The sequence below is a fragment of the Urocitellus parryii genome, chromosome 12 (genome assembly GCF_045843805.1).
Source record: "Urocitellus parryii isolate mUroPar1 chromosome 12, mUroPar1.hap1, whole genome shotgun sequence".
Classification (NCBI taxonomy): domain Eukaryota; kingdom Metazoa; phylum Chordata; class Mammalia; order Rodentia; family Sciuridae; genus Urocitellus; species Urocitellus parryii.
Window position 1 is genome coordinate 70,406,790 of NC_135542.1, and position 13,402 is coordinate 70,420,191.

The window sequence follows — 13,402 nt, forward strand, 5'->3', positions numbered from 1 at the left end:
CTGAGTTCATGTCTGATTGTGTCATCCTTCATACCTGCCCATCACCCCAACATACACACATATACATTCTTTTTCTCTCTCTTTCTCTCTCTCCATGCTTTACCACTGTTCTTACCATAAAAAAGGAGATCCTTAACTCAGGTAGGGGTGCAGCTCCACATAGCTGAACCTCCTGCTCTCATAGCCAGCTTTCAGTTTATGGAACATACCATGTAATGCAGCCCACCATGAGCCTTGGCATATGCTATTCCTTCTGACTGTAATTCCCTTTTTACACTTGCCACCTTCGTTTACTTGGCCACATCTTACTCTTCAGATTACTGTGTCAATGTCGCTGGCTCAGAAAGACCCTTCATAGCCTTGCCAGCTAGGGCAAAGCCCCGACTACATACACCCTCAAATCACCTCGAATGTCTACAGAGTGACTGCCATTTTAGCAATTTTATTTTAATTTATGTGATAATTTAATTTCTAACCACACTATTGGACTTTAGATTCCGAGAACATAAGGGCATGTTTGTTTTTATTCAGTGTTGAATCCATATCATTGAATTGAATTGAATCCATTTAATAAAACATTGAATCAGGGACACACAATAAATATCTGACAAGTGCCTGGATAACAATGAGTGAGTGAATGAGTATAATTAGCAGGGGGACAAGATAAGATAGCTCAATATAAAAGTAATATACTAAGTAATATGAATGACAGTGATCAATAATGAAGGAGTTGATAGGCATATGAACCCTGGCTGCAGATATATTCTAGGCAGTTCTATAGTTATAAATTAAAATATATAACAAAATGTCTGAGAAGTATACACAAAACAAGTGATATGAATATTATATCTGTTTAGACTCTTTGTGCTGTGAGAGGCTAAAGAAAATAAACTCCCAACAGGCTTAAAGGGGAAAAAATGAATTTAATGGCTCATTTCACTTGATGGCCAGAGAGGAGGAATGGCTTCAGAAAGAGTTCTATTCAAGTTCCAGTGTCCTCAGGATTTAGGCTCACTTTTGCATGCATATTCATTCTCATTCATTCTCTCTCTCTCTCTCTCTCTCTCTCTCTCTCTCTCTCTCTCTCTCTCTCTCTCTCTCATTTCCCTCCTGTTAGCTCCATTGCTCAGCCCCACTCCTGGTGGGAAGATGACAACAGCAGTCCTGGCTTCAAATCTTCTCAGGGTTCTATTCAGAAAAAAAAGAGGTGGCCTTTTCTTTACCCAATCTCATAAAAGCCTTAAGACTTAGTCTTGCTTACATCACACACCTGCCCCTGGTAGATCCACTGCAGCTAGGAGAGTGTGGTGCTCAAACTGGGTTTCTCCTGAGTCATGGGCACCATCCTTAGAGTTGGTGATACCCACCCCAACTTGGAATGAAGGAAAAAGGCCCACAAACAAAACTTAAAGGACTTTCTGACAGGAGATTGAGGGTGGGGGAAATGGAGACGAAATCCTGGTGGTCGGGCAAACAACTAGTGTCTCCAAAGAAAATTATTTCGGTTATCATGTAGAAGACAAAGGTCTCTGTCTGTGGCCTGGGTAGTTGAGGAAGGCTTTTGGAATTAAACTAAGACATGAAAGATGAATAGGATTTCTTTTTTTTAATATTTAACTTTTTTCTAATTAGTTATATATGGCAGCAGAGTGCATTTTGTTTTATTGTACACAGATGTAACATAACTTTTCGTTTCTCTGGTTGTACACGATGTAGAGTCACACCATATGTTCAGTCACACATGCACCTAGGGTAATGATGTCCTTCTCATTCCACCATCTGAATATGATTCTACTAGCAGGCCTTCTAGTTAAACATTTATTGAGTGCTTGCTGTGTGCCAAGCACTGATAAAAGCCTCTTATGTTTATCATTTTTTTTCCTCCCATTCTCCCAGTAGGAGTCATTGGATCTGGCAACCATAGTATTGTTGGGATCTTTGACAGACTAATTTAATAGTGTTGAAAAACAAGTGGGCATGGGCTGAGCAGTGATTGAAAGAAAATCAGGGAGGCAGTGAATGCAAGCTGTTCTTTCAGAAGAATGACCTTAATGAAGAAAGAGGAAAAAGTAGCATGGTAGGAAGGCAGAATTTATAAAGAGAGCTTTAAAAAATATTTTGTAAAGTATAGGATAACTTGGTCTCATGGGCAGAATGAATGAAGACTGTGATTCGTGAAGAGGGAGATTTTGAAGGTAAAGTCAATATTTTCTAATTCTGGAAACTGGTTAAAAAGTAGAAAGAAGGAGATAAATGTAGGAAGGAGATGAGAACTGATGAGCAACCAAGAATGTGAAGGTGAGACAATGGAGTGAAGGTACGTCTGGTGACTAAGGGATACAGGCAATTTCCTGAGAGTTCAATTCATCCCCTGCTATAGGATGCCTTAAGATGAAAAACATGCTAAAATAAGATTATTTTATTTTTGCATTCTCATTGTGTCAGCACAGGCTGATTAATAAAGACATTCAATAGAAATGGACAAGCTGTATCTGAAGAATTTCAGTTACTGAGCCAGTCACTCTGGCTCTTGGCTTATTGCTGCATCAGCTCAGCTCAATAGTCACACAGCTACAGAGAGGACCCATGAATGCTGACCCCCAGTGAGGATCAGTCATACTTGCTGGATTGAAAATTTTTAAGGTGGATTATTTGCCAAATCTGAAATTTCTGCCTTTATAATATGTCTCTATGAGATTATAGGGATGTTTGGGGACCCATGAGTGTTCATTAGCCATCCAGTCTGTTAGCAGGGCAATAGGCTAATTAATCCAGGAACATGCCTTCCTTCGTAAATTCTCCAATTCTGTGGTTTCCCTGGTGAGTTCTGTTCAGGTGAAATCCCTGTGAGTGTTGAGGGTCCTTAACACAAGGTAAGCAGGTATTAAGCTGGGCTCCCATCTGACTCCGAGATAGAAATTCCTGATCACATAAGCCCCCTTTGAAACTCCTTTCATAACACACAGATGGGGAAGCCAAGCCCCTGAAAAGTAAGGTGATTTAATCAAGGCCACGCAGTAAGTCTATATTCAAAGTAACACTCAAACTCAGGATTCTGTCCACTCTCCTCTAAGCGGGTGGCTTAGTTGCTGAAACACATCGCTCTGTCTGCACTTTGTGCTCCCTTTGTTAATGGATTCCTTTCTTGATTCCCTAGACCTCAGCAAGTAATATTCTTAAAGGGGGGGGGGGTAAAAGAACTAAGAGGGAAATTGAGTAGCTTCAAAATGGAGAAAGAAATGAACTGGAGGGTTGCTTTCTCTTACTGAAATAAAAATGATTTCTTTCTGAATTCTGTATCTGTTGCTGCACTTAGTGGCATTTAAGTTCTGAATCCTGAATCCTGAGAATTGAGACACAGTAAAGAACCATCTCCCTCCTCCTATGGAACAGGAGAAAGGACCAGAAGCCTTCAAAAGGAGGACAAGGTACTTTAATTGTGGGTGAATTTGCTCTATTCTTTACTGCTGTAACCCACTATGAGAAAACCTTATCTAGGTTAAACCCTAAATTAATTGAGTCTAATAAGAAGAAAATGTTTGAGTAATGAAGTAGTCTTCTCTTTCCAAAGGAAATCTCTGTCAGTGCTGTAAAGTTGCCTATACTTTTAAATGTTTATGACAATTACCACTTGCCTGTGTGCATGGCTTGGGAACAAGAAGTCTAGAGAGCACAAATGTTTGACCCTGCTATCACTTATAAATTATCTAAAAATAATAGAATATATCTCCAAAAGAAAAGGGATATAAGCAGAAGAGTTAGGCTTTAGTTTATGAACATTCTACTCACAGGGACTTTGGAAGCAACCCTTTAAAAAGCGAGAGAGAGGTTGAGGGAGACAAAAAAGAAAAAGAACACTTTTTGGATAGACTTTTGTCAATTTCAATCAATGGTCATACCTAGAAAGCTTCCCCATTATTGCTTAGAAAGCATGGTAAGGAAATTAAATGGGAGGAGATGCATATGGTTTGCTTGGCACATCAGTTTGACTTCTGAGTACATAAGTCCCCATGAAGGATTGGTTCTAGGACCCATCTGAGGTACCAAACTAGGGATGCTCAAGTCTCTTATATTGGTGTATTATTTGCATATAATGTATGCACATCTTTTAATATACTCTCATATAAACTATCTCTAGATTACTTATAATAATATATATCTAAATAGTTATTATACTATATTTTAGGGAGTAATGACAGAAAAAATTATGTACATGTTGAGTAGACATATTTTTTTCAAAAAAATTTTAATTTGCAATTGGTTGAATTCACTGATGCAGAACCTGTCAATCTGGAGGGCCCACTGCACAGAGTAGCATAGTAGATCTGATCTGAGATTGCTCCCTAAAGCCCATAGGAGGCATTGCACACAGCGGTGCCTGATACATACATTTTCTCCAGGTCCCCAAATCCTGCAAATGCTCCTTTGGGAATGACTTGAAGCTTGGTGAGGACAAATCTCCTGAAAAGAGAGTGGATATAAAATATCACAACTTATGCATTAATAAGTAATCAAGTGCCTATCATATAATTCCGGTGAACAGCCAAGATTTACCAAGTGCCTGCCATTGTGATTGAGATTGCCTTTATATTCTCTCTCTCTCTCTTCATCCTCACCACAAAGCAGTGATGTTGGCACTCTTATTCTCCCCATTTTTCATGAGAAGTGTTTAGGGAGGATAAAAATCTTATTCAAGGTCACATGGTAAATGGCAGGGCTGGGACATGAGCCTTGCTTGTAACTTCTGCTCTATGCTATTTCCTAACCCCATGCAAAGCTGCTTCTGTTTGTCTATGTCAACTCCCAATACCTCTTCCTTCATTGTCATGCTCTACTGACCTTACATCCTATTCTAAAGGGAAAATGAAAACAACAGAAGAAAACGTCCTCATGCTCTCAAGTGGCTCGCTGTCATCAACACTCCATAGGCTGCCCTCCAATACCATGGAGAACTGTCCAGGGTCCTGACGGAGAAGAGCCCTCGCTATTCAGACTCTCTTTCCTTCTCTTCTTTCTAGTTCAGGTAACCACTACAGCAATTTCCTTTTCTTTCATTGTTTAATAATTTTATTCATCTATCTTCCCTCCACTACTAAATTCTTCCCATTAATAGAAAAATATTTTAAAATTTCTTCCATCTAAAAAAGTCTTCTATTACTATCAGTCATCATCTTCAGTTTGGCCATTTTCTTCTACTTAAAAAACTTGTCTCACCCCTGCCAAAAAATTCCATGCAGTAGCTACTACCTCACTCAGGGAAAAAAATCCAAATTATTTATAGTGACCTTCAATACCTTGCAGGAGCTTCTGGCTCTCTATTCCTCTAACCTCAGTTTTTTTTTTTTTTTAAGTTTGGTATACATTATAATTCACTCTGATAAGACAGTTTGCAATGTATGCTTTAAATAATATTCCCAGATTCATCTCCACATGTGTGTATAATCTCCTAACAGTAAGGCTTAAAATGCAGGGGTTAGGCTGTCCTTCCAAGAAGCAGGAAAGAATACTTCATTACAGAGTTCCCTTTTCTTATCCTGCTCTTGTCACAGAACCCTCTTGCTATTCTTTGGTTATAGCAGGTTCCTAATGATTCTGCATTCACAATTCTCTCTGTTTAAAACATTCACCTCCCAGATATCTTCATGCCTTTTTCCCTCAGCCATGCAGTTTGTTCTATTGCCATTTTCTCAATGAGGCTTTCCTTTACCACCCTATTTAAAATGACAATTAGCCAGGCTTGGTGGTGCATGTCTGTAAACCCTGAGGCTTGGGGCTGAGGCAGGAGGATTGTGAGTTTAAAGCCAGCCTCAACAATTTAGTGAGGCCCTAAGAAACTTAGAAAGACCCTGTTTCAAAATAAAATGTAAAAAAAAGAAAATAGGGGATGGGGATGTGGCTCAGTGGTTAAGTGCCTCTGGATTCAATACCTGGTACCAAAAAAAAAAAAAAAAAAAGACATTTCATCCCACATGGCTTCTGGCCCCTTTACCTGCTTAAATTTTTCTTCATAGCAATTCTGATAGTTCTACATTCTGTTTCATATATTCTTGTATTTATTTCTCTGTTTTTCATAACTAGAATGTAAGCTCCATGAGGGCAGGGATTTTCCTTTGATTTGTTACTGCTGTAACACAGTGCCTGGCACACAGCACTAGCTGAATGGCTAAATGATAGCTATGATACAGTCTAAAACTTATAGGCTCAAGGATGAAATTACAAGTGACCCTTTGGGAATCTCTACAACGGGAATACTATTCTTTCTGTGTCTTTCCTCCTTCTGGCTTTGTCTTGCTTCACAACTGATTAACAGGGATTTAGTTTATTTCCCATTTTAACTCTACCTTCCACAAGGCAGTCTGCAGGCAGGAACTGTAATGAAACACTGTGGACTAGGACAGCTTCATAAAATTCACTACTTTAGTCTCCTGTCATCTGGTGGTGTTCGTGAAACCAGTTTCAGATAGAGCTGCTACAGAGGCAAACTGGTTTTTTCTTCCCCTTTGTCTGCTTTGGCTATCATGTGCACCTGCTGTGAGGAATCATGAGAGAGGATGCTTTGTTCTGCTCTGCTCTAAAGAAATTTCTGTACTTGTTGAGAAGGCAAAATCAGACTTTAGGACTGACAGGAACCAGTTTTGTGCTATAGTTGAAGTAATAATTTTAAGTGTTACTCAAGGGAAAAAATGAGAAAGGATTCAAACTACACAAACATATAGAAGAAAGGTTAGCTTTGAGCCTGGGCCTCAAAACTACCATGTTATACCAAAAGTATCATCTCTATAAAATCATTTAAACAAAAGTGCTATGATTTAAAATTAGATGTAATGGATCTGGAGGAGCTACAAGACAGCCACGTGTTCAGGAGGTTGCACAGCTGCTATTCTACTGTGTGAATTTTTCCAGGGTATCCTGGGGTGTTGGTTCAAGGATGTTCCTACCCACAGGATGCCAAAATCCATGAATGTTCTGGTCCCTTATACAATTTGGTGTGATGATTGTGTATCGCCTATGCCTATCCTTCTGCATACTAATGTGTAAGTCATCTCTACATTACTTATAATCTAATACAGTGTCAGTGCAATGTAAATAGTTTAGTTTAGGGAATAATGTATAATTTAGGGAATAATGGCAAAAAATCTGTACATATTCAATACAGATGTACTTTTCAAAAAATATTTTTGATCCACAGTTGGTCAAATTTGTGGATGTGGAGGACTGATTGTACTGTGTTGCCAGTATTTGGGTTTAGATGCAGATATTCAGCAATTTATTATAAAATAGGCTTTGAATTAGATGGTTTTGCCAAACTTCAGGCTACTGTAACTGTTCTGAGTACATTTAAGGTAGGCTAGGCTAAGCTATGATGTTTAGTAGGTTAGGTATATTAAATGCATTTTTGATTATTGATATTTTCAGTTTATGGTGGGTTTATCATGTTGTCAGTCTAAAAGCATCTGTATAGATTAAGTTTAATTTACATTAACTTTTTATTTCACAATTTCAAGTTAACTTTTTGCATACATTTATTGCTAAGATAGACAAGGAATTTTTCTGTAATATTGAACAGTTTATTAGAATAATTTTAAGAATGCTTGTAATTTTACCACTAAAGATGATTTTAATAAAATTTATATTTACTTGAAGGTTTATTGGAGAAAATTAAATTTTCTACTCAAAGATGTACACTCTATTTATTACAGAAGGTATATTTTAACCAGCAAATTCCTGATAATTTATAACGTTGGTGATCTAGTTGTAGTCAACTAATTCAAAGGATGTATGCAAACTTCCTTTAAACTAAGAACACAGGTAAAGGCATCATCTTGATGAATTTTCATTTTAGAAAAAAGGAAATGAAAGTCTAACAGATTAACTTTAAAAACACATTGCAGCATTTAAGCTTCCCTGAGAGAGTAAACCTAAGTAGAATGCAGAAAGACAGCAAAGAGGATCAAGGAAAACAAAAGCTAGTTCTTTGGAAAGATTAATAGAATGGAAGAAAATCTGTCCAGATTGACCAAGGGAAAAAAATGAGAGAGAGAAACAATGAAAGGCATGAAAATGTGCTCAGCTTCAGGTAGAACAGGTTTTAAATTAGAGAATTCTGATAATGATTTATAACATTAGATTTGAAAAATAAAATAATATGGGTAATTTTCAAGCTGGGTGCAGTGGCATAGGCCTGTAATCCCAGTGGTTGGGGAGGCTGAGACAGGAGGATTGGGAGTTCAAAGCTGGACTCAGCAAAAGCGAGGTGCCAAGCAACTCAGTGAGACCCTGTCTCTAAAGAGGACAGGGGATGTGGCTCAGTGGACTCATTCCCCTGAGTTCAATCCCTGGTACCAAAACAACAACAAGAAAACAATATGGGTAATTTTCACAGAAATACAATTTTATAAAAACTGACTCAAAAAGATACAGAAAATTGAATAGATCCATAACTATTAAAAACTGGTTGGTACTTTAAGAGCTATACACACACACAAAAAAACAAGTTCAGAATAATTTATATGATTTTAGAAGTTAACTTTAAGGAATAGCAAATCCAAACATACAAACTATCTTAGAGACCACTGTTTTAAACAAAGTACAACCTAATTTTATGTGGATTGTTAACATCAGCAGCAAAAATAGACTAGAACAATAAAAAAATAAAATTATGCCAAATACACTTATTAACATAAATGGAGAATATAAAATAATATAGTGGCAATACAAACTGAATTGTATATTCAGTTTGGGGTTGTCTCGGAATTCAAGGGCTGCTTGATGTTATAAAACTTCCTCAATGAAGTTTTTATATAAATAAATTAAAAGAGGAAAACCACATGATTTAATTAATAGGCACAGAAAGTGTACTGTAAAGATGATACTCATCCATGCTAAAACTTTTTGACAAAAAGGAAAAAGGGATATTTTAAATCTCAAAAAGAGCAAAATCTATCAAATATCATGCTCAATGGTGAAATACTAGACATATTCCATTTAAAATTGGAATAAGTCAAGGATGCCTGCTATTAGCTCTTCTATTCAATATTGTTCTGGATACTCCAGCCTACACAGTAAGAGAAGAAAAAAAAGAAATATCAGGATTACTGAAGAAACACTTTTCATTTTCCAGAGAAAAGATAACTGTCTACACATAGGAAGAAATTCTACTGTATAACCATCTGAAAGATCACTGTTAGAACTAACAAGAAAGTTTAACAAGGTAGATGGGTGTATGATTAGTGCAAAAAATTGATGTGCATTCTTTTGTTCTAATTCTCTCACATTAAAGTAAATCAATTAAATGTCACATAACTTAAACAGTATGAAGAAATTAATATAAAAAAGACTTAAGACTTTGGGAGACTAATCAAATATTTAATTGAAAGAAATAAAAGACCTGAACAAACAGAAATAGGTTTATACATAAGAAACCTCAATATTGTAAATAGGTCCATTTCAATCTATTTTAATATGTATAAACTCAAGCCTGACCTGTCTAAGTTAAAATAGTTCTAAAGAATTGGAATAAGATTGAGAGAATCAGCATAAAAGGCAATACAATTTTTATAACACAGTGATTAAAATACTCTAGTATTAACAGGTATTCAATCAACTAATAGAAGAGAAAAAAGAGCACAGTAACAGACCACAAACAAAAGAATATGAGAAATGACAGGGTATCATTAGAAATGAATGGAGGAAGATAACTAATCCGTAAGGGATGATAGAACTATTGATTATTCATGTGGAAAAAATAACATAAGACCTCTGATTGTTACCATATTAAAATCTGAATTCCAGGTACCCTAAAGATCTAAATGGAAAAATGAACACTTTAAAAGTTTTAAATAAAAGTTAACATTGTCCTCAGAAGACATTCTTTTAAAAGGATACAAAATTAGTGTACCGAAATGGAAAATTTAATAAATTTAACACCATTAAACTTATAATTTCTGTAAAAAAGACATATAAATCAAGAAGATAAGCTATAAACTGATGAGAAATGTTTTTAACACAAATAAAGTACATTGAATTGTGAAGAACTTTTCAAAATAATAAGAGATATACAGACAACTCAGTAGAAAAATTGACAAAATATATGAATTGGCAATTCGTGGAAGAGAAAATGCAAAATGGCCAATAATCATAGGAAATACGCTCAACTTCCCTAGTAATCAAGAAGATGCAAATTTAAACAGTAATTAGATACTATTACATAGGCAAACAGTAAAAGGAAAACTTCACAGGATCAGTGCTGGCAAGGCAATGGAATGAGAAGACATTTTTACACTCTTGATGGAAGGGTATTTTACTACAAGTGTTTTCAAGAGCCATTTGGCAATATGTATTAAAGTGGAAAATACAAATGCCCTTAGCCATGTTTATGCCATTCTCTATCTCTATCACATGTGCACATGGAAACAGGTGAAAGATTAATGATTGCAGCATCATTATGAATGCCAAAAAACTGAATTCTTCCATGTTCATGAATAAGAGCATGAATAAATATTAATATACTGTGATACATTGAGACAATGCCAAATTATAAAGCAATTGAATGAACTGACTATAGCTGCATAGAATAATTGAGATAAATTTCCAAATCATAATGTTGAGAAAAGAAAAAAAAAGTTGACAAGCTTCATGTAGAATGTGAACGGTATGATAAGAGTTTTATGAAGGTTAACAACGTGCAAAACAATACAGTATACTGTTTTGCATTAATCATGTATTTTCATTCTGTAGTTTTGATGCTTTGATTTTGGGGGGCTTTGCTCACTCTGAAAGAACTGTGAGCCTACTTTTTATTTGCAAACCAACCAATCTATAGTTGAAACTTCCAAACACCTCCTTTAGCAAGCTTTTGCATTCTGTGTCACGATTCTCTTGCTTTTATCACCCCTGGGGTCAGACATCTGGGACAGTCCCCTTTCATTTTCAGAGACTGAAGTTATTCAAATTAGCCTATCTCAATCTGTTTACCTTGTCTGTCCCCTAGTTTGCCCAGATAAAGTTTTTTGACCACTCTATTCCCTTGCTTACTCTGTCTCCTGACTGACAGGGTGTTTCCCTGTGTGTCCCCCTACCCTCCTGTGGGGTGATCCCATTTTTGGGGGGCCTGTGAGTATAACAAAACAAACTATATTTTCAGTGGCAGTTGACTCTTGATCTCTTGGCTTCACCTTACCTGAGTAACAAAGTCTGTATTTTGAAACATGTACAAAGATGCATGTATGCTTATTAAAAGGGAAATAACTTCTGAGAATGGCTGGCCCTAGAATCAACTAGTATTTGCCTACAAGAGGAAAAGGAGTGGTATGAAACAGTATCTAAAATATTCTGTTTTTTTTTTTTTAAATAAAAGAACTGAACAATTATGGCCAAATGTTAAGATTGGCTGAGTGATATTCTATGGATAATTGTTATTCTGTATAGTTCATGCTTGCAATATTTCATCAATTTCTCAAGATTAAAATTCTCACCAGGTGATATCCCAAGTATTCTTTATTTGTTTACTTGTTTTTAAACAGAGCTGTTTAAAAGTCATCATCATACCATGTTAGTCAGATGGCACCTTTACCCCACTCTCAGGGACATAAAGCACATGAATGGTTTCTGTAAGTATGCACAATTCACCAAGATGGCTCTGAGAATTTTTTTTCTGGTTTATATTGCAAGTTACTTAATGTTTCCCCCATGATAAATGGGATGGGTGGGATTTGCTTTTTCTCTTTCCTGAAATTGGGAAGCTGTAGGATTCCCTTGAACTCTGTCTCTGTTAGAAGCAATTCATATTTTGGGCAGTCCATTCACCCTTGGCCAAATTTAATTTCCCTGTCTGGCTTAAAGGAGAATGGTTTAAAAGATTCCATAAAAAGCTTTTCTGGCAGCCTGGAAAATGGCCAATATTCTTTTTGAGAAAGCTGCCTTTTTATGATGGCCCAAGTGTAAATGACACTGTGCTCAGTGTTCTTTGAATTTCACACGAGTTTAAAAATTAAAGTGAGAACAGCTTGGCAGAGGATATACAGAAAATAAATTGATCATCTTCCTGACCTCAAAATGCTGAGTTTTTGTGCTTCATCTTGTTCAGGTCAAATTCTTACCCTAATTAACTTTTGGGGATGGTGTTTAGGAAAATTCTCCAGAGTAGTAGATGGAATTGAATAAACAAACCATATAGGAAAAAAAAAAAACTAGTTCAAGTAACTAGAATTAACTCTTTGCCATGCTCCTGCAGATAAACACTGCACTTTCAACATCATTCGGGATCTAACTGGTTGCATTTCTCATGTTGCAACACATGGGTTTGTAGCTAGGGGGTGGTGGGAGCAGTTGTTCGGTAGGAAGAGGTGGTTTCAATATATAAATTGACCTTAAGTTAAACATTTTTAAACACTTCTTCACATTTTGGCTCAAATCCTAACTGTCTAGGTCATTGTCAAATACAGAGAAATTGATCCAGCTAGCATTAGCCCATCACTCACTTCCGGCTTGTAAAACTTAAGGGCCAAGGATTCATTGGGGGTTATAAAATCTCCCGGTGAGGACATCTTGGTACAGAAGCATTCATGTTCTCTGTATCCCTCTTCTATGGTGTGGGAAGGATGCTTGTTCTTCACATGAGCCATTTGAAGGGATTGTCATGCATTTTCTGCATTTAGGGGGAAGCAACATGATTCAGGTGTTATGTGTAAGATAAAGGGTGACCAGTTTCTTTAGGAGAGAGTTTCAGATCCGTAGACAATTAGGCAAGGGTGTGGATTTTGGTGAGCCAGACCTGGACCCAGCAGAAGGGAACAGCTTATCCTGAGAAAAAAATGGATTTGCCTGTATAGAGAACTGACACCCAAAGAGAAGTGGACACTGAACTCAAGGCAGAGTCAAGTCTCCATTAGGTGGGCACTGCCAACCCCACGGGGTCTCCCATGAAGAATAAGCATTAGCATTTGGATACCTGCCACACTTCAAGGGTCCCAAGGGCTGATGGCCACTGTGCCATTAATGATAAATCCAGGTCTTTTCTCTCTAATCTCTCTCCCTGCTGGGCCCAACCCAGTTGGGACCAGAAACAAAAGCAACTGAAGAAAGAAAGAAAATGAGAGAAGAAATGTCTTCCTCACCAATGGTGGGTTTTCAAGCCTGAGGAAAGCTCATGCTGTGGAAGACTGCTTTAAACAGGATGAAAGAGTGAAGCTTTGATACTAAATAGTGCTGGACTTTAATTATATTTATGCAACTGGAACAGCTGTGGGGCCTGTCCATAGCTTCATCTGGGGCATAAAAAAATGAGTCGAGAGTGTATGTTTGCCTCCGTCTTGATCAATACATTATGATTTCGGAGTTGGTGAAACCCTCCAAGTCATCCTTTGTGATGCTCCATCTGTGGGCAAAAAAAAGTGTTACGAAC

General features: G+C 37.0%; 1 protein-coding gene across 1 annotated transcript in view; it reads right to left on the bottom strand.

Annotated features, from left to right (window-relative positions):
• Fshr (follicle stimulating hormone receptor) overlaps positions 1-13,402 on the bottom strand; it is a 165,645-nt gene that overhangs the window by 97,799 nt on the left and 54,444 nt on the right. Inside the window, exon 2 of the mRNA XM_026385740.2 lies at positions 4,390-4,461. Coding sequence (XP_026241525.2) covers positions 4,390-4,461 — 72 coding nt within the window. The remainder of the gene's footprint in view (positions 1-4,389; positions 4,462-13,402) is intronic.